General features: G+C 41.8%; 1 protein-coding gene and 2 pseudogenes across 3 annotated transcripts; all 3 read right to left on the reverse strand.

Moving 5' to 3' along the window:
* Positions 1-840: 840 nt before the first annotated feature.
* LOC309373514 (protocadherin gamma-B2 pseudogene) lies at positions 841-3460 on the reverse strand (annotated as a pseudogene). The gene has a single exon. The product of its transcript is annotated as a protocadherin gamma-B2 pseudogene (transcript).
* A 3928-nt stretch (positions 3461-7388) lies between these two features.
* LOC309374827 (protocadherin gamma-B5 pseudogene) lies at positions 7389-9758 on the reverse strand (annotated as a pseudogene). The gene has a single exon. The product of its transcript is annotated as a protocadherin gamma-B5 pseudogene (transcript).
* Positions 9759-9877: 119 nt separating this feature from the next.
* On the reverse strand, positions 9878-15345 carry LOC309373510 (protocadherin gamma-B5-like). Its single transcript, XM_081917785.1, has 2 exons — positions 12750-15345; positions 9878-10194 (listed from the first exon to the last, which is right to left on the reverse strand). The coding sequence occupies exons 1-2, from the start codon at positions 15168-15170 to the stop codon at positions 10183-10185; spliced, it is 2433 nt and encodes an 810-aa protein (XP_081773911.1). The 5' UTR covers positions 15171-15345; the 3' UTR covers positions 9878-10182.
* Between the last annotated feature and the right edge of the window lie 9746 nt (positions 15346-25091).

The raw sequence follows: 25091 nt of genomic DNA on the forward strand, positions 1-25091 counted from the left end.
TCAGAATATTATTTTCCTTGCAGTCAACTGGTTGCCTACAGGAAGCCCAAAAGTGGGGCCTGAGTGCAACAGCACTCTCCTCACTTCTGATTCCCCACAACTGGTATTCAGAGACATACTATCTCTAACTATGGAGATAGAACCTAGACACCATTGCTAGCAGGCCATGAAATAATGTTGTACATGAATGTGTCCATTTCTCTTTTAAAACCAGGTTAGTGGGCATCACTACCTCTCATGGGAACAAACTCCACAGTTTAACTCAGTGCTGTGTGAAGAAGTATTTTCTGCTGTCTGTCCTGAATCTTCCAACATTCAGTTTCATTGGATGTGTCTTAGTTTTAGTGTTATGTGGGGAAGGGGGCACTTATCCATCCACACTTTCCATACAACGCATAATTATATACACCAATACCGTGTCTTCACTTACTTGCCTTTTCTGTAAGCTGTATCTAAGTAAACTAAAAGGGTGAATGGCTCCATCCCCTTGCCAATTTGGGTTCATATTTTCCAGCTCCACCTTACCTGTTTTTAGGTAAGTTGACCAGAACTATACACAGTATTCCAAAATTTATTTTCTTTTTTTCCACAGCTGTCTCATGCTATGTCAACATCTTCATCAAACTGTTTGCTATGACCCCAAGATCTCATTCCTGTTTAATCCCCATAAGCATATAAATGAAACAACAGTTCTTTTAGCCCACTTTACACTTGTTCACATTAAATTGCATTTGCCATTTTACTGCCCATTCACTCGGCATGGTTTGGAGAGATCCTTTGCGAGCTCTTTGCAACCCCTTCTTGTTTTAACCACTCTGAACTATTTGGGATTAGCAAACTTGGCTACATCATGGCTCGCTCCTAATTTTAGATCATTTATGAACAAGTTTAAAAGCTCAATACTGATTCTTGGAGGATCATGCCTTCTACATCTTTCCATAAGGAGAATCGTCACTTTATTCCTACTCTCCACTTACCAATCTCCTCTTATTCCATAACTGCTAAAAATAGAATAAAAAATTCTGCAGAAATGTGGGGAAGAGTATCAAAGGTGCAATACAAAGTATTCCTAACCATAAAGCTTACCTCTTCATCCTTAGCCTTTTCAGACAGAAAATCGTTTCCACTGTTGCCTGTAAATGGCGCAGCAGGTTTTTCACTGCCAATAATATTGTCTACCATCTGAACACTGGGTGTCAGGAAGGCAAACTCATTCTTCCTGGTCTCAGAAGACAGACACAGCTGGTAGGAATAGGGCAAAGTCCCATCTTCAAAGTTGGGTGGGAAGATGGCACCATTCTTGGAATGGGGAACAGGGCCAAAGCACTGTAGGAACCTGGGATGCCCTGATTGACGGAGCTTCATTGTAACGGCCAGAATCACAGTCAAGAGGAACAAGAAGGAGATCACAGCTAAGGCCAGCACCAAGTAGAACTGCAGGTCAGACTGATACTCCGAGCTGTTGGCTTGGCTCTTCATTTCCGGAAGGGCCTCCTGAAAGTTCTCAGCAAACACCAGGTTCAGAGTCATGGTGGCCGAGAGAGACGGCTGCCCGTTATCCTTCACCATAATGACCAGTCTCTGTTTCACAGCATCTTTCTCCACAAAGGCCCTGGCTGTCCTGATCTCTCCAGTATGAGAACCAACCGTGAAGAGTGCCGGCTCAGTGGCCTGAGTCAGGTGGTAGGAGAGCCAGGCGTTGTGTCCAGAATCTGCATCCACGGCCACCACCTTGGTGACAAGATAATCTGCCTCGGCCGAACGAGGCACCATCTCAAACAAGGCTGAGCCCTTGGCTTCTTGTGAGGGGGACAGGATACGAGGGCTGTTATCATTCCTGTCAAGAACAAACACCCTGACGCTCACATTGCTGCTGAGAGGGGGAGAACCCCCATCTTGGGCCTTCACTTGCACCCGAAACTCTCTGAATTGTTCATAGTCAAAGGATCTCTGGGCATAGATGGTGCCGGTCTCTGAATTAATGGAGATATAGGAGGAGATGGGAAGCTCCTCGATGTTGCTGTTGAGTATGGAGTATGTGATCCGTGAGTTCTGGTCCATGTCGGGATCAGAGGCTTTGATGGTGAAAATGGAGGCACCTGAAGGATTGTTTTCTGGCACATAGATGTTGTAGGATGGCTTCTGAAAGGTAGGGGCATTATCATTGATATCTGAGATCTGGAGAGAGATTGTTTTGTGTGTGGAAAGAGGCGGAGTTCCTCTGTCAGTGGCTGTGATTGTAATATTATATGCAGGAACTATTTCTCTGTCCAATGGACTGTCTGTCTGGAGTTTGAAGTAATTATTAGATGAGGGAAGAATTTTGAAGGGTAAACCATCTTGTAAGTAGCAAGTAACCTTTCCATTATCACCACTATCTTTGTCATTTACATTGATCAGAGCAATGACAGTTCCTGGCAGAGAATCCTCAGGAACTGGGCTGAACATGGAGGCTAACGTCACTTCTGGGGCATTATCATTCCCATCAAGAACATTTATTTCAATGTTGCAGTGTGTCACCAATCCACCTCCATCCTTTGCTGCTGCTGTCATAGTATATCTTCTTGTTTCCTCAAAATCCAACATCTGCAGAAGGGAGATTATGCCATCAACTGGATCCAGGCCAAATTTCTTTTGTCCATTCACTGGAATGTTGCTGAATTCATATCTGATCTGGGCGTTTAAACCATCATCTTTGTCAGAGGCTACAACTTGGAGCACAAAGGACCCAACAGGAGCTTCTTCATGCACACTGACCTTGTACACCTCTTGAGTGAAGACTGGTGGGTTGTCATTGGCATCTGTGACATTAATCCATATCTGGGCAGTCCCCGTTTTTCTGGGTTCCCCCCCATCCAAGGCTGTAAGGGACAAGTGAAGAGCGTGCTCACTTTCCCGATCCAAAGATTTCTGCAACACCAGTTCTGCATTTTTACTTCCATCTTCCATTTCTCTAACTTCCAAAGTGAAGTACCGATTGGTGCTCAACTGGTAATTCTGGAGGGAATTCATCCCAATGTCAGGATCTTCAGCTTTCCCAAGGAGAAATCGTGCGCCTGGTACAGTAAGTTCACTTGTCTCCAAGTTGATGTTGCCATTGGGAAACAGTGGTGCATTATCATTAATGTCCTGAATTGCTATAGTTAAATGGAAGATATTGAGGGGATTTTCAACTACCACTTCAAAATTTACTACGCAAATGGGAGTTATGTCACATAGCTGCTCCCTATCTATTCTGTCACTTACATAGAGGTTTCCATTCTCTGCATTAATACTGAAAAACTGCATTTTGTTCACAAAGACAGCATGCAGATTGCGCTTTGCAAGATCTCTTGTATTCAGTCCCAAATCCTTGGCCAGATTCCCCACAATCGAACCCTTTGCCATCTCTTCAGGGATAGAATAACGAATCTGCTCTGAGGCAGCCCAGCAGGAAGGCGACAAAAGTAAGAGAAGCAGTACTTGCCTTCTGAGTGCTCTGCCATTGTCGTCGTGTCTTCTGTCCATCTGGCTTTACAACAAATTAGCTGCTTCCTTTTGCAAATCAGATCAAAGGCCCATCAAGGTGCAGGATCACCATAAGGAAAAATAAGCTGCCTTTCTTCTTAATCTTTATAGAAAGTAGCTGAATTTTCTTTTCCTTTCTAGCAGGATTGCTCTGTCTTTGTGATGTGCTGCTTGTCCAACTTACACAGCAATGATTAAACAGTTGCTCCTTAGGAAACACTTTTCTCTTATCAGTCTGGCTGCCACACTGGTCAACAGTGACACCCTGAGGCTCAGATGGAGAACTACAAGGGCTTTTGTTCTCATTTACTGTAGTTGAAAATAGAACAGCAGTTTGGGTATTAGATTTTGGAATGTGAAGGAGAAACATCCCAGTGCTAAGAGCTGTTCAGCAATGGAGCTGCTTTGCTGCAGTTATTCAAGCAGAGCCTGGACAGTCATATATTGGGGATTCTCTCTTTCCTGCAGGGCTTGGCACTGGGGTGGGAATCTCCTCTGATATGATTCTGTGTTTCTCCAAGTGCGATTTTCCTGGCATACAAGGATCTGCTTCCACAATTTATGCTCCAGCATTTCTTTTTTCCTTTCTCTTTTTGAATTACCTCTTCAGCGGCTTTTACTTTAAGGGGTTTTACTACAGTGACTGTTGCACTGTTTTGTCTGGAAATAATTTGTACTAAAAGAGAAACTTGAATAAGCTTCATAGAATGGAAACCAGAACTACGGCACTGATATCCCAGCATTGATGTACCAATGATCTTATTTTGCATTTCCCTGATAGAAACACTGATATCTATGATTTCTGCTTTGATGCCAAAGATATAATCTCAAAATGTAACAGATAATTTTACCCAACCACAGATCTCTTGCTTTTTTTCAGTTTTATTAGAAGGGATATTTCCCCCAAATAATTCAGAATAAACCTATGAGTTGACAGTGATCTCAGCTGTCCTATAGAACACAAACATAAACCAAAGTGTGTCAAACGAAAACAAAACAAACACAGATAGGGTTTTTTAGTGTTTGATTAGAAACCAGAGCTTTTGCTCTCCTATTCTTGTTAGTTTCTTCCTTCCTCCTAAAAAACAACATTGGCTTTGAGAAAGAAAAGGTGTTAGCAGGTGACAGGAGGATTCCTTGACTGTGGAATTCTGGTCACCTGGGCCTCTAGTGACAAATATTGATATAGTAGCACCCCCAGACTATGAACCTGCTCTTTCAGGAGGACCCTAGTTATCCAGCCTCAGGGACAGCCACTCAAAGCTCCTCTGTCTTGCCAGGATTCAGAGTTTTGTTGGCCATCATTCAGGTGAACACTAAGCCTAGGCACTAGTCCAGGGCTTGCACAACCGCTTCTGATTCAGAAGTTACAGAGAAGTAGAGCTCAGCATCATCAGCATGCTGATGACGCATTGCCCCAAATTTCTCAATGACTGTCTCCAGAGGCTTCATATATAGATGTCAAACAGCACTGAAGACAAAATGGTACCCCGTGGCACCCACCAGCACAACTGCCAGAGGGCTCAAAGACAATCACCCAAGGCTGTTTTCAGAAACCAACTCTGTTTAACCATTGTTAAACAGTGTCTCCAGTACCCATCCCATTAAGTCAGTTCAGAAAGATATAAAGGTAATTGTGTCAAAAGCCACTGAGAAATCAGGTAAGGTTAACAGGATCATACTTCCTCTGTACTTCTCCTAGTAAATATCACCCATCAGAGTTACAAAGGTCAATTCAGACCCATAACCAAGGCCTGAAAGCAGATTGAAATGGGTCAAGATAATCTGTTTTGTTCAAGAGTACTTGTATCGTCACTTCTGACATTGTGGTCTGACATTGTGGCTCCTTGTGATATTCAAGTCAACTAGCATTTACAATGTTATCCTAAAGCAAATCTTTGAAAGATAGGTATGTATCCCTCAGTCAGCATTCCTCCTCCCCTTTCCCTACTCCATCCCAACACCAGAGCACATTAGTTCCCCCCCCCACCTATATTTTATGGATAAGAACAAATCAGTGTGCCTTCTTGACATCATTTCCAGGATTTAATGATCCCCCGTAGCATTATTTCATGGGCAATATTAGATTCACTTACTGTGCGCTACAAAGGTTTCCCCTTCTCAAACACTAGATACCATGGGTGGTATCCAGTGCTCTAGACCCAAGTAGAGCTAAATAGTATCTACATTATTCAATTCCACATATTATACAAAATCTATATGCTACACCATGTTAAACAGAGAATTATGTAGATCCTATGGGAAGCAAATTTGCTATAAAGGACATATCAAGAATTGCACCTATTGCACAACTATTTCGGAAGAAATAATACTGAACTAATCCCAGGATTTGTACCCCAAAATGAGTAAATAGTGGGGATAATTCTTGATTCATCAAAGATAGATCTATCAGTCCCAACATTCTTTGGTTTTTGTCTTTATCTGTGATTGAGTCCCCTGAACTTCAAAAAGCATGTCACATTTATACCAGCTGTAGAAATTACAGTGGTACCTCAGGTTACAGATGCTTCAGGTTACATACGCTTCAGGTTACAGACTCTGCTAACCCAGAAATATTACTTCGGGTTAAGAACCTTGCTTCAGGATGAGAACAGAAATCTTGCAGCGGCGGCACACGGCAGCAGGATGCCCTATTAGCTAAAGTGGTGCTTCAGGTTAAGAACAGTTTCAGGTTAGGAACAGACCTCCGGAACGAATTATGTTCTCAACCTGAGGTACCACTGTACGGCACAAAAGAAGACATTAGTTGGAAAAGGGAATAATTACACTTATTTGACTGACTGGATTTTAATTTATAGTCCAATGCTCTAGATTATTAATCTTGTATGATTAATTTTGTTGTACTGGTATGTCTTATGTTTAAGATTATTTAAATTTCCTTATTGTTTTGTACCATTTCCTATGTCAACTTGGGCTATGTGGATTTTATATGGAAGTGGTAATTCACTTTGCCTTTCCTTATATTAAAAGTTTCCTTTCATTACTCTCAATACATTGCCATGGTCTGTGACTATAACAATGCATTCATTCATGACAGGCCAAGGAGTGAGCTTAGGACTAGTGATGTTCCAGTTCAAAAAGCAGAAAGGTCATAGCTCAGTGGTAGAGAATCTGCTTTTCCTTCAAAAGGTTCAAAGTTCAATCCTCAGAATCTTGAGGTAGGAAAGCGAAGGTCTTCTGTTTGAAGACCTGGAGAGCTGTTGCTAGTTAGTGTGGACAGTACTGAGCTTGATGGACCAAGAGGGTCAGTAGTCTCGAGGGAACCTCCAGTTTTACAGAAGTACAAAAAAAAAAGAAGGCAAAACCCAAACTGACCAAAGACAGCAAAGCATGCTCAGTAGAAACACAATGCTCAGTGCCTGTTGGAGCAGAAAAATATAAAACAGGGGAGGAGAAGGAATGGGATATTATGGAAAAAGCTCGCTGAAACCAGACCCCACTTGTTACTCTGTAACATTAAAAGCACAAAAAATATTCAGTAAAGACCTCCAAAATTTCAGCTAAAGTTCTGAAGCAAGTTTGCAAACTTACAAATTGCATACACCTCGTCCCTTACATATGCCAAGAGACCCCACCATTTGCAGCATTGTGTTGGTTCTATAGGGACATTCAGCTGAATTCATGAAGATCAAGATTAGGAAAAGAGGGTAAAGGGAATACAAATATCCAAAAGGGAATCAGAGGGAATGAAATAATTAATTAAACTATATTACCTGTATATATACGAAGATGAAAGAGTAAACAGATTATTATAATATACTTTCAAATATTCAATCTCAGTAAAAAAAAATTGCACCAATTGTGTAGCAGCAAATACTGCTCAAAAGAAAACTCTCTGAGATGAGTGAGCTTAAAATATATTAGTACTCTATTGATATGCAGGGAATGCAGAATCTGTTCACCATGTTCTGTTGAAAAAAACAACTCACCATATCAGCTCTATCCATCTCAGAAATTAGGATATTGCCTCCATTGGCAGTCAAAGGTGCATCAGACTGAGTGTTGCATGAAACATTCCCTGCAGTTTGAAGATTGGGTGTTGGAAAGGTGAACTCCTGTACCCTGGACTCAGAAGATAAGCACAGCTGATAGGAATACGGCAATGTTCCTTCTTCATAGTTTGGTGGGAAAATGACTGTGTTGTTTGAATGGGGAACAGGAGCAAAACACTGCAGGAATTTGGGGTTTCCTGATCGCCGAATCTTCATGAGAATGGCCAGAATCACTGTCAGGAGGAATAAGAAGGAGATCAAAGCTAAGGCCAGCACCAAGAAGAATTGTAGATCCGATTGATACTCAGAGTCACTGGGCTGGTGGCTAATTTCTGGAAGTGCCTCCTGGAAGTTCTCAGCAAACACCAGGTTGAGACTCACGGTAGCAGATAGTGGTAGCTGCCCATTATCCTTGACTAAGATGATGAGCTTCTGCTTCACGGCATCTCTTTCCAGAAAAGCCCGTGAGGTCCTGATCTCCCCAGTATGGGAACCAATTGAGAACAGCCCAGGTTCTGTTGCCTGGAGCAGATAGTAGGAGAGCCAAGCGTTGTGTCCAGAGTCAGCATCTACAGCCACCACCTTGGTCACCAGATAACCCTCCTCTGCTGAGCGAGGCACCATCTCAAACAAGGAGGAGCCCTCTACTCCTTGAGAAGGGTAAAGAATCTGAGGGCTTTGGTCATTCTGATCCAGAATACACAGTCTCACGGTGGCATTGCTGCTGAGGCGGGGGGAGCCTCCATCTTCGGCCCTCACCTCCACTTGAAACTCCCTGACTTGCTCATAGTCAAAGGAGCGCTGAGCATAGATAGTGCCAGTCTCAGAATTAATGGAGAGGAAGGATGAGAGAGGCAGCCCCTCAGTGATGCTGTTGCGAATGGAGTAGGTGATTTGAGCATTCTGGTCCACATCTGGGTCGGAGGCTCTGACCCTGAAAATGGAGGAGCCTGAAGGATTGTTCTCTGGGACATAGGCAGTATAATAGGGTTTCTCAAAGGCAGGGCAGTTGTCATTGATGTCAGAGATCTGCAGTGTGATGGTTTTGTATGTGGAAAGAGGGGGGTTGCCTTTGTCTGTGGCTGTGACTGTGATATTGTACTCTGGAGTTCTTTCTCTGTCCAAGGGGGCGTCTGTAAGAAGCTTATAATAATTATTGGAGGCTGATACCATCTTGAATGGCAAATTGTGTTGTAAATCACAAGCAATCTTCCCATTGTCTCCAGAGTCTCTATCATTTACATTGATAAGGGCTACCAGGGTTCCTACTGCAGAGTCTTCAGGGATTGGGCTGGATAAAGACGCCAGAATCACTTCTGGGGCATTGTCATTCTCATCTAGGAGTGAAATTTCAACTTTACAGTGAGCCACTAATCCACCTCCATCTCTTGCTTCTACTGCCATCACATATCCTTCTGTTTCCTCAAAGTCCAGAGCCTCCTTAAGTGTTATTGTCCCTTCTTGTGGATCCAAGTAGAATTTCTGGTGAGCAATTTCAGGGATGTTACTAAAATTATAGTTGATGTGAGCATAAGAACCGTCATCTCTATCTGTGGCTTTCACCTGGACCACTGAAGACCCTTTGGGGGCATTTTCTTTCAGCTTGACTGAGTATACTTTTTGAGTGAAGACTGGTGGGTTGTCATTTGCATCAATGACGGTGATCCATATTTTGGCTGTTCCAGTTTTGGCAGGCTTCCCTCCATCCAGCGCCGTTAGGGTTAATTGGAAATTGCTTTCACTTTCCCGATCCAACTGTTTATTCAATACTAATTCTGCATATTTCTTTCCATCTTCTATTTCTCTCACTTCCAGAATAAAATACTGATTTGAGCTAAGGTGGTAATTCTGGAGAGAATTCACCCCAAGATCAGGATCTTCAGCTTGTCCAAGGAGAAATGTGGTGCCTTTTAAAGAGGATTCACTTATCTCCAGCTTTATATCCCCTTTTACAAAATATGGTGCATTATCGTTAATGTCTTGGATCTCTACAGTTATATGAAAAATATTCATAGGGCTGTCAAGCACCACTTCAAAATTGATGGAGCAGATTGCAGTTTGACCACATAATTCCTCTCTATCAATCCTCTCCCTTACATACAAATTCCCATTTTCTGCACTGAGAGTGAAATATTGTTTTTTACCTAGGGAAAGGATATGCAGATTGCCATTTCCTATTTCTCCATTATTCAATCTCAGGTCTTTGGCTAGGTTTCCTACAATGGATCCCTTTTCCATTTCTTCAGGGATGGAATAATGAATGTGCTCTGAGACAATCTGACCACACAGAGAGAATAATAGGAGGAGAGGTACTTGCCTTCTGAGGGATCTGCTGTTTTCCTTCTGCCTATCTTCCATTCCTCCTGCAGGGATATGTGCTTTATTCTTGTTTTCTGTAATCAGCTGAGCTGATGAGGAGTTTCACATTCCCATTTGGATGCAGAAGTGCTCAATAAAAGATGATAGAACAAAGCTACTGGTTGCTGCCGAATTTCTGTATTTTGCAGTGGTTTTTGTTTCTCAGCAAAACACTTTGGAAGTCCCTGTGTTCTGCTGTTTCCCAGCTCTGTGTGACTGAACAATCACATTGCAGAAGCAGAAAATCACTGGATTTTCAGCTCCACTGTGAGAACTATGTTGGCCAACAGCGGCACTCTGAGTCTCAGATGTGGAACTGCAAGAGGTTTTGTCACAGATAACATGGAAGAGATTTGTTTTGTCATTTACATATTGATGTGTATCCATTTTCAGGAATATTTGGGTAAATAACATAGCTTTACAAATTTGTTGATGTGTTTTATCTGTAGGATAGGCCACAACTCACCGGCATCCAAAAAGTAGTAGTAGAAAATAACCAGCAACAATACACTACACTCACTCACACCCCCACCACACACACCCTTAATGTGGAATTTATCCCACCTCCTCCCCCCATTTTCTTTACTTTTTTAAGAAAGATCAGGTAGGATATAAATGGGGAGAATAAAAGAATTGTAGCATTCACCGCATTTTCAAATTGAAATCTGTAACTTTCTCATCTCCTTGAGAAATGTTACCATTTGTGTAGTAAAAAAATGTGCCTAGAATTTTATTTTTTTATGTTCCTAGAATAGTTACACATTAAGAGTAGAAAACCTGGATTTGCTGATAAAGTGCGCTTCACAGAAATTTGCAGCTCAAATCTGACATCTGCCTTGAAATTGAAGTATGACTAACTTACTACCAATATTTACCGTTTGTGTAGTCTGAGTAGAACATAGTCTTCAAAAAGCTCATAAATATCCATTTACTGAGCTTTCCACTTTACAACAAGTTTGTCTATAAGGAACTCCATTTACTGAGCTTTCCACTTTACAACAATTTTGTCTATTTGGAACTCCACAGTTTAGCATTCTGACCATTGTCTATTCAGCTTATGAAATTGCACTTGTCAGTATTTTAAAGGGGGATCAAGGATGAAATCTAATTCTGTGGAGTGCTGTAGGGCGATATTGAAGTAGTAATTGTCAAGACATCATACCCTGCCCCAAGACAATCTACATGTTTAGAAAAAGCAAATACTATGTGGGGGGTCAACAGTTAATTTTTAAAAGGAAGTAGTTCTAGTTCATACTGTCCAAAGAAGTTTGTAATTTTACAAAATAGTTCAGTTAAAGTTCATCCAAATAGTAACTTTTTAGTTCATAAAATAATCACCTTGGCATTTCCCCCCACCCCTAGTATGCAGAATTCTACAAGCTGCTTTGCTTGCATGTATCCTAAAAGTAAACCAGCACCACACACAAATAATATGTAAAAGCCATCAGATAGTAACAGAGCTTGGACAGCCTCTCCTAGTCAGGCTTGAGAACACTGGGCTGGATTCATAATTGACCCTTCCAACTCTACAATTCTACAATTCTCTTAAATAGCTCCTTATATAGAGGAAAGATTAATGCAGACACAAAAGCAATGCTCATATTTGGGAAAGCCCTTAGCTTTCCATGGGTAGCACTGGGTTAAATCACAGAGCCTAGGGCTTGCTGATCAGAAGGTCAGCAGTTTGAATCCCCACGACGGGATGAGCTCCCATTGCTAGGTCCCTGCTCCTGCCAACCTAGCAGTTCGAAAGCACGTAAAAGTGCCAGTAGATAAATAGGTACCACTCTGGTGGGAAGGTAAACGGCGTTTCCGTGTGCTGCTCTGGTTCACCAGAAGCGGCTTAGTCATGCTGGCCACATGACCCAGAAGCTGTATGCCGGCTCCTTCGGCCAATAAAGCAAGATGAGCACTGCAACCCCAGAGTCATCTGCCACTGGACCTAATGGTCAGGGGTCCCTTTACCTTTACCTTAGCTTCCTACAGAAATGTTGACATCTAGGCACACCACAGCCTGGGGCACATTTAGATAAAGTGTGCATAGGACTGGAGTCAGAATTCGCTGAATTCTACTCCAACCTATACACTTCCCACAACCCAACCCGGAATCAAGAACCACCTGACAGGACTGCCCATGAAACCATAACAGAAGACGAACAAGAGTTCATTGGACAGTCCTATCATCCCAGTGGAAATAGAGACTGTCCTCAAAAACAAAAAATACATAAAGCCCCAGGCCCAGATGGTTTCACAACAAAATTCCAAAAATATGCTTCCAAAGAGAGGAGTTGGTTACTGCCAGTCAAATTGCTTCTCACTGATATTATCATCATAGTCTTAAAAACACATGACTCATACACTTTATTTCTGAAGCTTCACTTCAGAGACACAAGAATAATTCAGCTGGTCACCACAAGCTGTGTGTGTGTGTGTGTGTGAGAGAGAGAGAGAGAGAGAGAGAGAGAGAGAGAGAGAGAGAGACTGACTAAAGACTCCTGCTCTAAGTAATATTATATACATCAATTAAAAAGGAGAGAACTGATACAAATAAAGGCCAATTTACCATCTCTATTTCCCTGTACACACACACACACACACACACACACACACACACACACACAAAACAGGAGAGAGAGAGAGAAGAATTGCCATGGAGCTTGTGCTATTTTTCTAAAAAAGAATTGTTAGCCTTCCATCCATAAGAAAAGGTGGAAAAGGTGTTACTGATTTTGTAACAGTATTGTGTGAATGCTGAGTAAAAAGAAGACAAACTATGGCAATTTCCACAAAAGTATGGAGGCATTCTGTCTGGATTTTGCTCATTGAAAAACACCATGGCTTACACAAATAATTCTGGATAACAATTCTTACCTCTTCATCTTTATTCATCTCAGCTTGACAATTATTTTCTCGGTTGCCTGTAAATGGCACAGCAGGATTCCCACTGCCAAGAATATTGTCTGCAATCTGAACATTGGGTGTCAGGAAGGCAAACTCATTCTTCCTGGTCTCAGAAGATAGACACAGCTGGTAGGAATAGGGCAAAGTCCCATCTTCAAAGTTGGGTGGGAAGATGGCACCATTCTTGGAATGGGGAACAGGACCAAAGCACTGTAGGAACCTGGGATGCCCTGATTGACGGAGCTTCATTGTAACGGCCAGAATCACAGTCAAGAGGAACAAGAAGGAGATCACAGCTAAGGCCAGCACTAAGTAGAACTGCAGGTCAGACTGATACTCCGAGCTGCTGGGTTGGCTCTTCATTTCCGGAAGGGCCTCCTGAAAGTTCTCAGCAAACACCAGGTTCAGAGTCATGGTGGCTGAGAGAGACGGCTGCCCGTTATCCTTCACCATAATGACCAGTCTCTGTTTCACAGCGTCTCTCTCCACAAAGGCCCTGGCTGTCCTGATCTCTCCAGTATGAGAACCAACCGTGAAGAGTGCCGGCTCAGTGGCCTGAGTCAGGTGGTAGGAGAGCCAGGCGTTGTGTCCAGAATCTGCATCCACGGCCACCACCTTGGTGACAAGATAATCTGCCTCGGCCGAACGAGGCACCATCTCAAACAAGGCTGAGCCCTTGGCTTCTTGTGAGGGGGACAGGATACGAGGGCTGTTATCATTCCTATTGAGAACAAACACCCTGACGGTCACATTGCTGCTGAGAGGGGGAGAACCCCCATCTTGGGCCTTCACTTGCAGCCGGAACTCTCTGAATTGTTCATAGTCAAAGGATCTCTGGGCATAGATGGTGCCGGTCTCAGAATTTATGGAGATATAGGAGGAGATGGGAAGCTCCTCGATGTTGCTGCTGAGGATGGAGTATGTGATCCGTGAGTTCTGGTCCATGTCGGGATCAGAAGCTTTGATGGTGAAAATGGAGGCACCTGAAGGATTGTTTTCTGGCACGTAGCTGTTGTAGGATGGCTTCTGAAAGGTAGGGGCATTATCATTGATATCAGCAATCAAAAGTGTGATAGATTTATGTGAGGAGAGAGGGGGAGTACCATTGTCAGAGGCTGTTACTGAGATATTGTACTCTAGAGCTATTTCTCTGTCCAGGAGACTATCTGTCAGGAGCTTGTAGTAATTGTTAGATGAGGGAAGAATTCTGAAGGGCAGATCATCCTGTAAATAGCAAGTGACCTTTCCATTATCTCCATTATCTTTGTCATTCAAATTGATCAGAGCTATTAAGGTACCAGGCAGAGAATCTTCAGAGACTGGGCTAAACAAGGAAACCAGGGTTACCTCGGGGTAATTGTCATTCTCATCAATAACTCTTATTTCAACTTTACAATGTGTCTCTAACCCACCCCCATCTTTTGCTGCAACTGTCAAAGTGTATTCTTTGGTTTCTTCAAAATCCAGTAGCCCTATAAGTAGGATTGAGCCATTCAAAGGATCTAGACTGAATTTCTTGTTGGCATTCAGTGGTATATTGCTAAAATGATACCTGATTTGGGCATTTGAACCTTCATCATTATCAGAAGCTGTAACCTGGAGCACAACTGATCCAACTGCAACACTTTCCCTCAAACTGACCTTGTACACCTCTTGAGTGAAAACAGGTGGGTTGTCATTGGCATCTGTGACATTAATCCATATCTGGGCAGTCCCAGTTTTTCTAGGTTCACCCCCATCCAACGCTGTGAGGATCAAGTGAAGGGTCTGTTCGGTCTCTCGATCTAATGGTTTCTGCAGCACTAAATCTGCAAATTTATTTCCATCATAAGTCTCCTTAACATCCAAAGTCAAATATTTATTAGAGCTCAGCTGGTAATTCTGGAGTGAATTCATCCCTATGTCAGGATCTTCAGCTTTCCCAAGAAGAAATCTGGTGCCTGGCAAAGTGGATTCCACAATCTCTAAGTTGATATTAATTTTCAAAAAATGTGGCGTATTGTCATTAATATCCTGAATTTCCACAGTTATATGGAAAACATTTAAGGGATTTTCAATCACCACCTCAAAATTAACCAGGCAGAGTGGAGTTGTGCCACATATTTCCTCTCTATCAATCCTATCATTTACATAGAGGTTTCCATTTTCTGCATTGATATTGAAATACTGCATTTTATTCACAGAGACAGCATGCAGATTGCGCCTTCCTAGATCTCTGGCATTCAGTCCCAAATCCTTGGCGAGATTCCCCACAATCGAACCCTTTGCCATCTCCTCAGGGATAGAATAGCGAATCTGTTCTGAGGCAGCCCAGCAGGAGAAAGGCAAAAATAAGAGAAGCAGTACTTGCCTTCTGAGTGCCATTCCATCTTCTTTCTGCCTTCTGTCCATTCTGTTTTCTGATAAAATACTATTCCAGCTTGTTTTGAACAGGTTTCTCAGCAGAACAAGAGACAAACCCGTTAGATAGAATAATCTCGCTTTTTCTTAGTGTATTTAAACCAGTAGTATTTTCAGCTTCTCAGCTAGACTGTCCTTCCTTTGTGCTCTGCTGTTTCCATTATCTGTGCAGTTGCTTTGAGGTATCACAGTATAGGAAGTATCTGTGGATCTGCATCTAGATTGGCTAACAGTGACACTACGAGGTTTAGACAGAGAACTGCATGAGATGCAGTCCCAGTTAATGTGAATGAATAGAGATTTTGATTTGGATTGCATACCAATATAAGCCATAGTTTATTTTAAGTTAACTGAACAAGGCACCCCCTGAAGTGTGACCTAGTGGTTTTATTCAATATTAATTGTACAAGTGTAGAAATCTTTTGACTATTGTTTTTGGAGTCTCTTAAACTTTGTGTTTTTTTCTTTCCTTTTTTAAAATACCAGTTCAATGGCGTCAGGCTGGGACAGTGTTTACAAATCTGTAAATTAAATAAATAAAACAAATGAACATGCCTCCTAGCTCTACTGCAGTTTTCCCATGTCCTTGCAGGTGGCACACATGGCACAAAGAAGCCATTCTGTGGCATGTTGTGTTGTATGGATCTGGGATAGCTCAGTTAGTAGAGCCTAAGACTCTTAATCTTAGGGTCATGGATTTGAGCCCCACATTGGGCAAAAAAACCTGCATTGCAGGTGGTTGGACTAGATGACCCTCATGGTCCCTTCCAACTCAACAATTATATGATTCTATGGATCATGGTTTGCTTGTTTCACAGAAGCCATGAGTGGTAAGACAATAACAAATCTAGAAGATATGTTGGCTTCACACAACAAGTCTTACTATGGCTTGCTTGTGCTGCACATAGTGCCCACAGCGGCGGGAGAAAGCCATGATTTAAAACAAACTATGGCTTAGCATGATGTGCAAAGCAGCATATTATGTAGATATGTATATTTTAGGTCTGGATCAATGGGACGCAAAACAGGGGACTGCCTAGGGCAGTTTGCAATCTAAGATATCTCCTCAACTATCTTCTGAACAGATGAAACAAATAGTACAAGATGTTTGTCACTTTAAAACCTGGCAACGTTGACCTGTGTGCTCAGTATTGTATTAACACTCCTATTGTTGTTGTGTGTTTTTAATTCACATGAAAACTATATAACATATGTGCCCATTCAACTAATGTTTTAGATGCAAATGATTGTGATTTCAGTCAAATCCATGCATGCATATTTGTTGTTTTATATGAAAGCAATGAATCTTGCATCCAACCCTTGCATCAAAGTTCTGAGATGGACTACAAATGCAATAAATATACTCAACGACTGAATAAAAGAATAAACAAGACCTGGAAGTGTAAATGTGTTTCCATAGTGAAATATGAAGATGACACAATTTGATTAGAAGCAGATCAAATGAAGACTAGAAATCACATAATAATGTGGTAAAATAAGGACCGTATGTTTTTCCTGTTTGTATGCAAGAAGTTTCCTGCTTATATGGAAGAACTACATGTCACTGTGGAGGGTGGTACATGCACTTTCATCATACCCTTTATTCTACACAATGTCTCCCACCAACATTTCCTAGTTGTCTAAAGTAAAGTTTTGATGCACATTGGCACTGTCTATAAAACTTCCAAAAACAAATTTGGATACGCTTTCTCATCTTTACAGCCACATTTTTCTTAGAACATCTCTCCTCCACCTAAGACAACAACAAAAATATAGTAAGGGGAAGGGCAAATCACATTACCCTGGTATCTCCCTAATTACAGAACTCTTGTTTTATTCTGAAGATCTTTTGGTCTCATGGCATTGAACGTCTAAATGTCCCTACATTGCATGGTCACATAATAATGCTTCATAGGGCTTATAGAGCCCAGAGGTAAAGAAAGATGAAGCAACTATTTTGTGAAGAGTTGTAAGATTTGAAGATAACAGCAGAGAAGCTGAACATGCCCCAGCATTGTTACTACTGCTACTGTTAATGTACAATTAGATGACACAGGCGCCAACAAAAAGCAGCAGTCCCCCCGCCAAATATATTGTTATGAGTTTGTGGGTGCCAGACTCCCCTAAATTTCTGGACCCAACACAGGTTAAAATGTAAGACAGGTGAGCTTCCTTATGAAGAAATCACCTGGGAGATGAGCCATTAAGAGAGAACGAAGGAACAACAGTGGGCCGTTAAGAAAGCAAAAGCTGTGGGCTAGACGGCAATTGGGTGGGCACCTCCGCGCCCTCAACTCAGATTTAAAAGACAAAGCCAGAGTTTTACAGTAGAGTTTAGGATTGGAGAGGAATGAAACAAGGCAGGACTATTGCATGGGAGGCTGGTATGCATCTTCCCTATTCCATCTAGTTTTGATAGTCTTAAAAAGATTAAAAACCACCTCCTCAGTCAATGTTCAAAATCTGAAAGGAAAGGGGGCCCTTAATTAATCACATGTCACCACTCCTTCACTCCCAGAAAAATTAGTCAGATAACACCCACACCCATAGAACTAAAACAGTACTAACAGAATATCTGAAGAAGTGTGTGCATGCACACGAAAGCTCATACCAATAACAAACTTAGTTGGTCTCTAAGGTGCTACTGGAAGGATTTTTTTTATTTTGTTTTGACTACGGCGGACCAACACAGCTACCTAACTGTAACTAGTACTAACAGAGCCATCACAAAAGGTAAGAAACCTAAATGCAAAATCAGATGCTCAATAAAGAGACATTGTTAGGCATGGCCAATGTATTGATACATCGCCCAGGACAGGTTTGAGAGCCAGAGCACAAAGGTACCTTCACCTAGTGGTATATATGGCACCTTCACCATATATACGGAGGCAGTTTCACCTCAGTGCCTCACATGGCTAGACCTAATGCAGCTCGTTCCTCGCTCCGCTTTTTGAACATTGCAATGTATCACTATATTGCAATGTCTGGTTGGTGATACATTGCTATATTGAAAAGCTGGTAACGCCCAACCCTAGACATTGTATGACCTCCACGTAAGCTTTGTACAAGCAAATCAGACTGAAGAAAGGCATGGATTTTTAATCTTTATTGGAAGCCGCCCAGAGTGGCTGGGAAAACCCAGCCAGATGGGCGGGGTATGTATGTATGTATGTATCTATAAATAAATAAATAAATAAATAAATTATTATTATTATTATTATTATTATTATTATTATTATTATTATTATGAGACAGTAACAGTTATTAGGAATTTCTGCAGATGTGAACCTTGAGTGCAAATAACACAAGAGGAAAGTTAAGAACATGAAACAAAGCCCATTCCAATAACCAGGTAGGATAAGGATCAGAAGGAGCTAAGGTGCTGCTCAGATCTGAAAGGGTGGCAGGGATAGTGTCAGCCAGCAACATAGTCACAGTGGCTGAAACAGAGAGAGGTGGTTGCCAGTAGTCTTATCCTAAGATGATTTATTTAAAATATGTCCTAGATTTAAATACAGTATTTATTTGAAACAATAAAGTAATTACTTCATTATGTATGGACCCCAAAATACCATATCTCTTTCAATATTTGTTATAAAAAGGATAAACAGGCTTTCTCTAGGTTTTGTCATGCAATAATAGAATATTGAATATGGAATAAAGGAATCCAAAGTCTTGACAAAGTCTTGTACTCACCTGATGAATTGCTGCCTCCTCCGTAACTGTGTTAGAATCACCTATAACTAACAAAGGGCCTGGCTTATTAGGAGCCTGTTGTGGTGTCAGAGTATTGGTACAACTTCCGATTGGAAAAAGAATCTGACTTTTCCGAGAGCCTGAAGTCAGTGAAACCTCATGGCAATAAGACTGAAGAAATGCCCGGACACCGTCAATCCCCACAAACTGAGAGATGGGAGCACCATCAAAATGCACACTTCCATTATCACACAGCTGAGAATTTTTCCACCTGCGAAGTTTGAGTGCCAATAACACAAGGAGGAAGGCAAGGAATAAGCAGGAGACAAAGGCCACTGCAGTCACCAAGTAGAAGGTGAGATCTGACTGTGGGTCTTCAGATACTGGGACACTGCTCAGATCAGTCAGCATGTCAGGGATGCTGTCAGCCAAGACCACAGTGACAGTGACTGATGCCGACATTGGAGGCTGCCCATTGTCCTTGACTAAAACCACCAGGCTTTGCTTGAGGGCATCTTTCTCCAGAAAGAAGCGGGCCGTCCTGATCTCTCCCGTGTGGAGCCCGAGAGTGAAGAGCCCTGGCTCAGTGGCCTTGATCAGCTGGTAGGAGAGCCAGGCATTCTGGCCAGAGTCTGCATCCACGGCCACCACCTTAGTGACCAGGTAGCCTGGCTCAGAGGAGCGAGGGGCCAGCTCTATCCCTGTGGAGCCGTCAGTGGGAGGGGAAGGGTAAAGGATTTGGGGAGCGTTGTCATTCTGGTCCAGGATGAAGAGCGTCACTGAGACGTTGGAGCTGAGTGGTGGAGAGCCTCCATCCTGGGCCTTGACTAGGAACTTAATTTCCTGAAACTCTTCATAATCAAAGGAGCTCAAGGCATAAACAACCCCCGTTTCAGAGTTAATGGAGAGATATGAGGAGAGAGGGGGTGTACTGATCTTACTTTCAGTGATGGAATATACTATTCTGGAATTCTCTTCCCAGTCTGGATCACTTGCTTTCAGAGAAAAGACTGAGGCTCCTCTTGGATTATTTTCTAGGAGATAAGAGGTGTAGGCTGACTGTACAAAGAGTGGGGGGTTGTCATTTGTGTCTAACAGCTGCAGTGAAATAATTGCAGAGGTTGATAATGTTGGAGTCCCATTATCAATTGCTGTAATAGTGATATCATAGGTCGCCACTTGTTCCCTGTCAAGGGCTCTGTCTGTCACTAAAGTGTAAAAGTTGTCCATTGTTTTCTTTAGTTGGAAAGGAAGGCTATTGGGAATTGAGCACATAACCTCCCCATTGACTCCTGAATCTCTGTCTTGGACATTTAAAATGGCAATGACAGTTCCAGTTCGTGAATTCTCAAGGACAGAGTTGAGTTCAAAAGTTATTGTTATTTCAGGTGCATTGTCATTCAAGTCTGTAACAAATATCACAACCTTTGATCTGCCACTTAGACCACCCCCATCCATGGCTTGCACCTCAAATTCATACAAGGATGATTCCTCAAAATCAAGATTCCCAATAAGTATGATTTCGCCAGTTGTGGAATTTAACAGAAACATTTGGGAGTCCTTTTTTGTGATTTTTTGGATAGAGTATTTTATGTCTCCATTGATTCCTTCATCCATATCAGTTGCTCTCACTGTAGAAAGTGTGGACCCCTTGGGAATATTCTCATTAACACTCACTTCATAAAGAGGTTGACTGAAAACAGGTGCATTGTCATTTGCATCAAGAACAATGATATGTATTTGTACTGTGCCAGACCTGATGGGATCACCTCCATCAGAAGCTGTGAGGAGTAGATCATAATCTGGTTGCTCTTCCCTGTCCAGAGGCTTTTCCAATACCAGCTCTGCATGTCTTGCCCCATTTTCTCCTGTTTGCACATCCAGAGAAAAATGGCTACTGCCTGTGAGTTGGTAGCTCTGTATAGAATTTATCCCCAGATCTGGATCCTGAGCTTCAGGAAGAGGGAAGTGTGATCCAGGTGTAGACATTTCACTGATTTTTAGTTCCCATCCCTTCAGCAGAAAGAAGGGAGCATTATCATTTATATCCATGATTTCTACTTCAACAACATAAAGCTTTAAGTTGCTCTCAGCAATAACTTGAAACTTTAAGATGCACATTTCTGCCCTTCCACAGATTTTCTCTCTGTCTATTCTCTCAGAGGTTTGTAAATGGCCAGTATTGAAATTCAGTTCAAAATACTGAATCATACCTGTACTAGTTACAATGCGGAGTCCATGGTCCAAAAGCTGCTTCCGATCTATCCCCAGGTCCTTTGCAATATTCCCCACAAATGAGCTTTTCTGCATCTCCTCTGGAATGGAGTAGTGGATCTGTCCAGAAACTGCCTTCCAAATATTCACAATTACAAGGCATTGTATGATTATTTCTTTGTAACTCCAAGGCCTCTGTTTTCCTTCCATTTCCTTCCACGAAAAGGAATATTACTAGTTCTTGTTCAAATAGCTTTTATCTGTCCTTTTTTATTTTTAAAGCAAAACCTGCATCATTTTGTTCCCTGAACTGTCAGTTCCATTCCAGCCTATCTGCAAGAATGGGCAGGCTGGATCACTCCATGTGTTAGTCTGCTGGATTGGTGAACAGCGACACCCAGAGTCACAGTGACAAAATGCAGGTGCTTCACACTAGAGTTGCAATCATTCTGCTTTTCATCATGATTTTTTTTCCTGCTGCTTATGCAGAGGTTATTTGATTCAACATTACAGGACTATATCGCTGCTATTCAATTACCATTATTTTCCAGTACAAACAGCTCTGTGTGCAAGGTGTACAGTAATATAGCTATGATCCATATATATAAATGGTGATGTTGTTTTTAAGGTTCAGGTGTCCTCAGATGTTGCCAACATTATAGCGCACTAACAAATTAGTGTCTGTTCCTATATTAAAAATGGGGGGAAATTGTTTGCATTTTTTAATGGGGGAAGGGGATTGCTGATTATCTTACACTTAGGAGGCCTAGGGTTTTCTCTTTTTATTCTTGTTTTTGAACTTAAAACAACAACCCCACACTGGGCACAGCAGTGTTGAGGCTCTCTCTCCACAGGTTCTCAGCGGCTGCACTTTTTGGGAGTGATGGAATGCGTTGTGCCATTCCCAAGGCATTCCAAGAAGTGCCTCCTACAAGAAACGGGAGAGTGCATTGTGACAATTCCCTCCGGCCATACTTCCTGCAGTGCCATAGGTGATACATGACATGATGTAGCATGACCTCCCCAAGGCATCCCAGGAAATGCAGCTGATGGGAAGTGGCAAAGAGAGCCTTGCACTACTGCTAGCGGTGTGCAATTTAAAAAAAAAAAATGTGAAAAAGCAAGAAAAAAGGGGGCAAGAACCTTCAAGCACCTCATAAAGTAAAGTAATGTAAATGAAAACTCCCCTAAACACTTTGGTGAAATTTCCATTCCCTCTACCTAAACAAGAGCAATTTTTCTTTTTCTTGGGTGGGGGCGTTGCAGTAATTAAAAGTGGTGAGCAGTTAAAGAAAAAGCTTCATAAAATTAAGACTTAATTTGGCATTATATATATAAGCAAGTCTTCAAAGATTTGTGCCTCTCCTAAAAGCCTTTCTCTTCTGTCACAGCTCACCTGTTCTCTGAAGATGAGGGCATCCAGAGGCGAGCCTCAGAAGCAGATATCAGTGCTCAGGTAGGATCATATAGGATTCCTCTAGACTCCTTTCTCTCTCCAACTTGCGTCTGTTTCTCGGATACCTCTGCATTCCCATTTGGTGCCCCAGGTTCTTAAGTCTTCACACTGAAGTGTCTTCATTATTTTCAGAGAAGTGGAATTGTTGTGTCTTATTACTGACAGCTGATATTCATTAACCAATTTAAGTTGTCCCTCTTCAACCAAGAAAGTAAATGTAAAGAATCAAATGTCGATTTAAAGAAAGGCCACAACTGTATGTCACATTCATCCCAGCAGTGTAGGTACCTTCTTCTAAACTGAAAGGAGAGTCCATCTTGCCTTGTCTGCCTCCTTTAGGCAGCTCCACTCCAACTTGGATCTTTGGTTTGGTCCTAAGGCTGATCCATTTGCTGCCCATTTGTGGACCAGAAGAGGCTCCTCTTGCCATTGGTTGTCACAGGCCATTAAACATCTGGGATCAATACCCCCTCCCCTCAGGGCCCACGGTTCCTCCATTTCCTTAGTGAGTGTCTCCAGTAAGCTTTCTTTCATGGAACACTTCAGTTTCTTCCCTCCCTTATCCTGTAGTTGCATATTAGAACTCGTTATAATCAGTTCAGTATACCACACTACCAAGCATCTGCCCCACCATTAAGGCAGTGCCATGCAGGTAACAAAATCCTTCCACTACAATCAATCTGATCAAACGATTACGTACCTTCCAACATTTCTCCAATGAAAATAGGGACCTGCCTCCTGGCCACCCAAAACACTTACCAGCTAATCCTAGGTGGATGGAGTCTCTGATGGGACAGGGAGGAAGTCGGTCCAACAGCCTACTTCAGCCAGATCCAAAGAAGGCTTCCCCACAAGACAGAGCTTGGGCCTAGTCTAAACCGTCTCATCTTCATTTACATGTGGGCAAAGATGCCCTTCCCTTCAGCAAGAGGGGGAATTCAACGGGCCTTGCTCCTAGGTTAGTGTGAATAATCTTTCATTTATTTAGGGTGCTTCTCAAAGCCGCATTCCAAAAACAAACTGAAGTTGGCTGAGCATTTTCTTGAGCTTTAAGTTTGACCTCCTCAGAGTGGCTGTTGGGAGGCCCAAACTCCAAACGGTGTTAACGGCAGATCTCAAGCAAGAAGTTAAAAACATATAATAATCTAGTCATTATAAGTTATTATGGGGGGAAAGGTGTTGGTACTCACCATGAAGTTGTTACAATAAGTGCCACACTTTTAACATTTGACAATAAAAAGGTGCCGGTGCTGCATACACTTGAGTATCCCCAGAAAAAAAGAACTGCCTTTATATATAACAAATTGTCATCAGTGGGCATGCATCTTGGCTACAATTCTAAGAGCAATTTTAAGTGTTTCCAAAGGCACATCCAACAGAAAGTTTGACCTTTTTTTAGCTGAACGGTCATTCCAGTCCATGTCTACCCCACCTCTTGCTCATGCCATATCATAAACTGTTTATGATACTCCTATCAGGTTTTTTTAAAAAAAGAAAGCTTGTCATGTGAGTGACGGGGTGCATCAGAAGCACTGATCCAAACCTCCTTTGGATGGGCAGAACTACCCATGCTCTTACAAAATAAATTAAAATATATAGAACAGAGTGCATTAGACCCATTCACAATCCACAGAACAAAAAATTAAATGATACATATCTAAAGGAAGACATCAAAAACTGTCAAGACTTGCGTGAATAGCACTGGTTAGATTCATTCCATCTTACACTGCAGAATCAATTCACAAGTATTCAAATGTGTCTACTTCAGAAGTGTGTTAAATTCTGTCCTCCAGTTTGATGGAACAATGAAAGTTAATTGCCCACTTTTCTTATTTCAAATTAGGTTTCGTTTTCAACTTTACAAGCCTATTGCTTACATAAAATGCAATCCTTTTATCTGATATTGGTACCTGATTTTATTGAGTTTTCCATATGGCACCTGTCATACCTTTTGTTTGTAAAGTGTCATACACATGTTTTACATTTATTCTTATTTTGCAGGATTTATATACCACTTAATTGTGAAAATTTCTAAGCAGTTCACAAAAACATAGATAGCACTATATAAAAAGAGAAAATAATTTATATTTTCTATAAATACAGTCAGCCTGAAATTTCTTCATTTTAATGAAATAGTTTCACCACACACACACACCCCATTCCTCAAGTTAGAAGTTATTGAGAGATTGACTGCTGCCTGGCTTTAAAACTGCTCACAATACCAACCGCATCATAGTACATTAAATCACAGCATGTGGCCAAACAGTAACTAAGAGGACAATCTTATGCTCCCCTAGGAGGGAGGTTGAGGAGCTTTAGGATTCTGTGAAACTTTCTGGGTTGGCAGAGAGGGAGGTCCACTGCCAAAGATCCCCTTGTGCAGTTGGAGACCTGCCAGAGATGCTCTGTGCACAGTGTAGGAAAAAATAATCATTCCTACATGTTCTGTGTGACAGGGCCCACAATGATAATTAAAATTTGAATTATTTCTATTGGAAGTGAATTCATATGAACATATGTACCACTTACAGCATATATTAAATATA

This window comes from Podarcis melisellensis, assembly GCF_964234715.1.
Source record: "Podarcis melisellensis genome assembly, chromosome: 7".
Lineage (NCBI taxonomy): Eukaryota > Metazoa > Chordata > Lepidosauria > Squamata > Lacertidae > Podarcis > Podarcis melisellensis.

Coding starts and splice junctions, on each gene's coding strand:
- LOC309373510 (XM_081917785.1), bottom strand. CDS start 15,170: ATGGACAGAAGGCAGAAAGAAGATGGAATGGCACTCAGAAGGCAAGTA.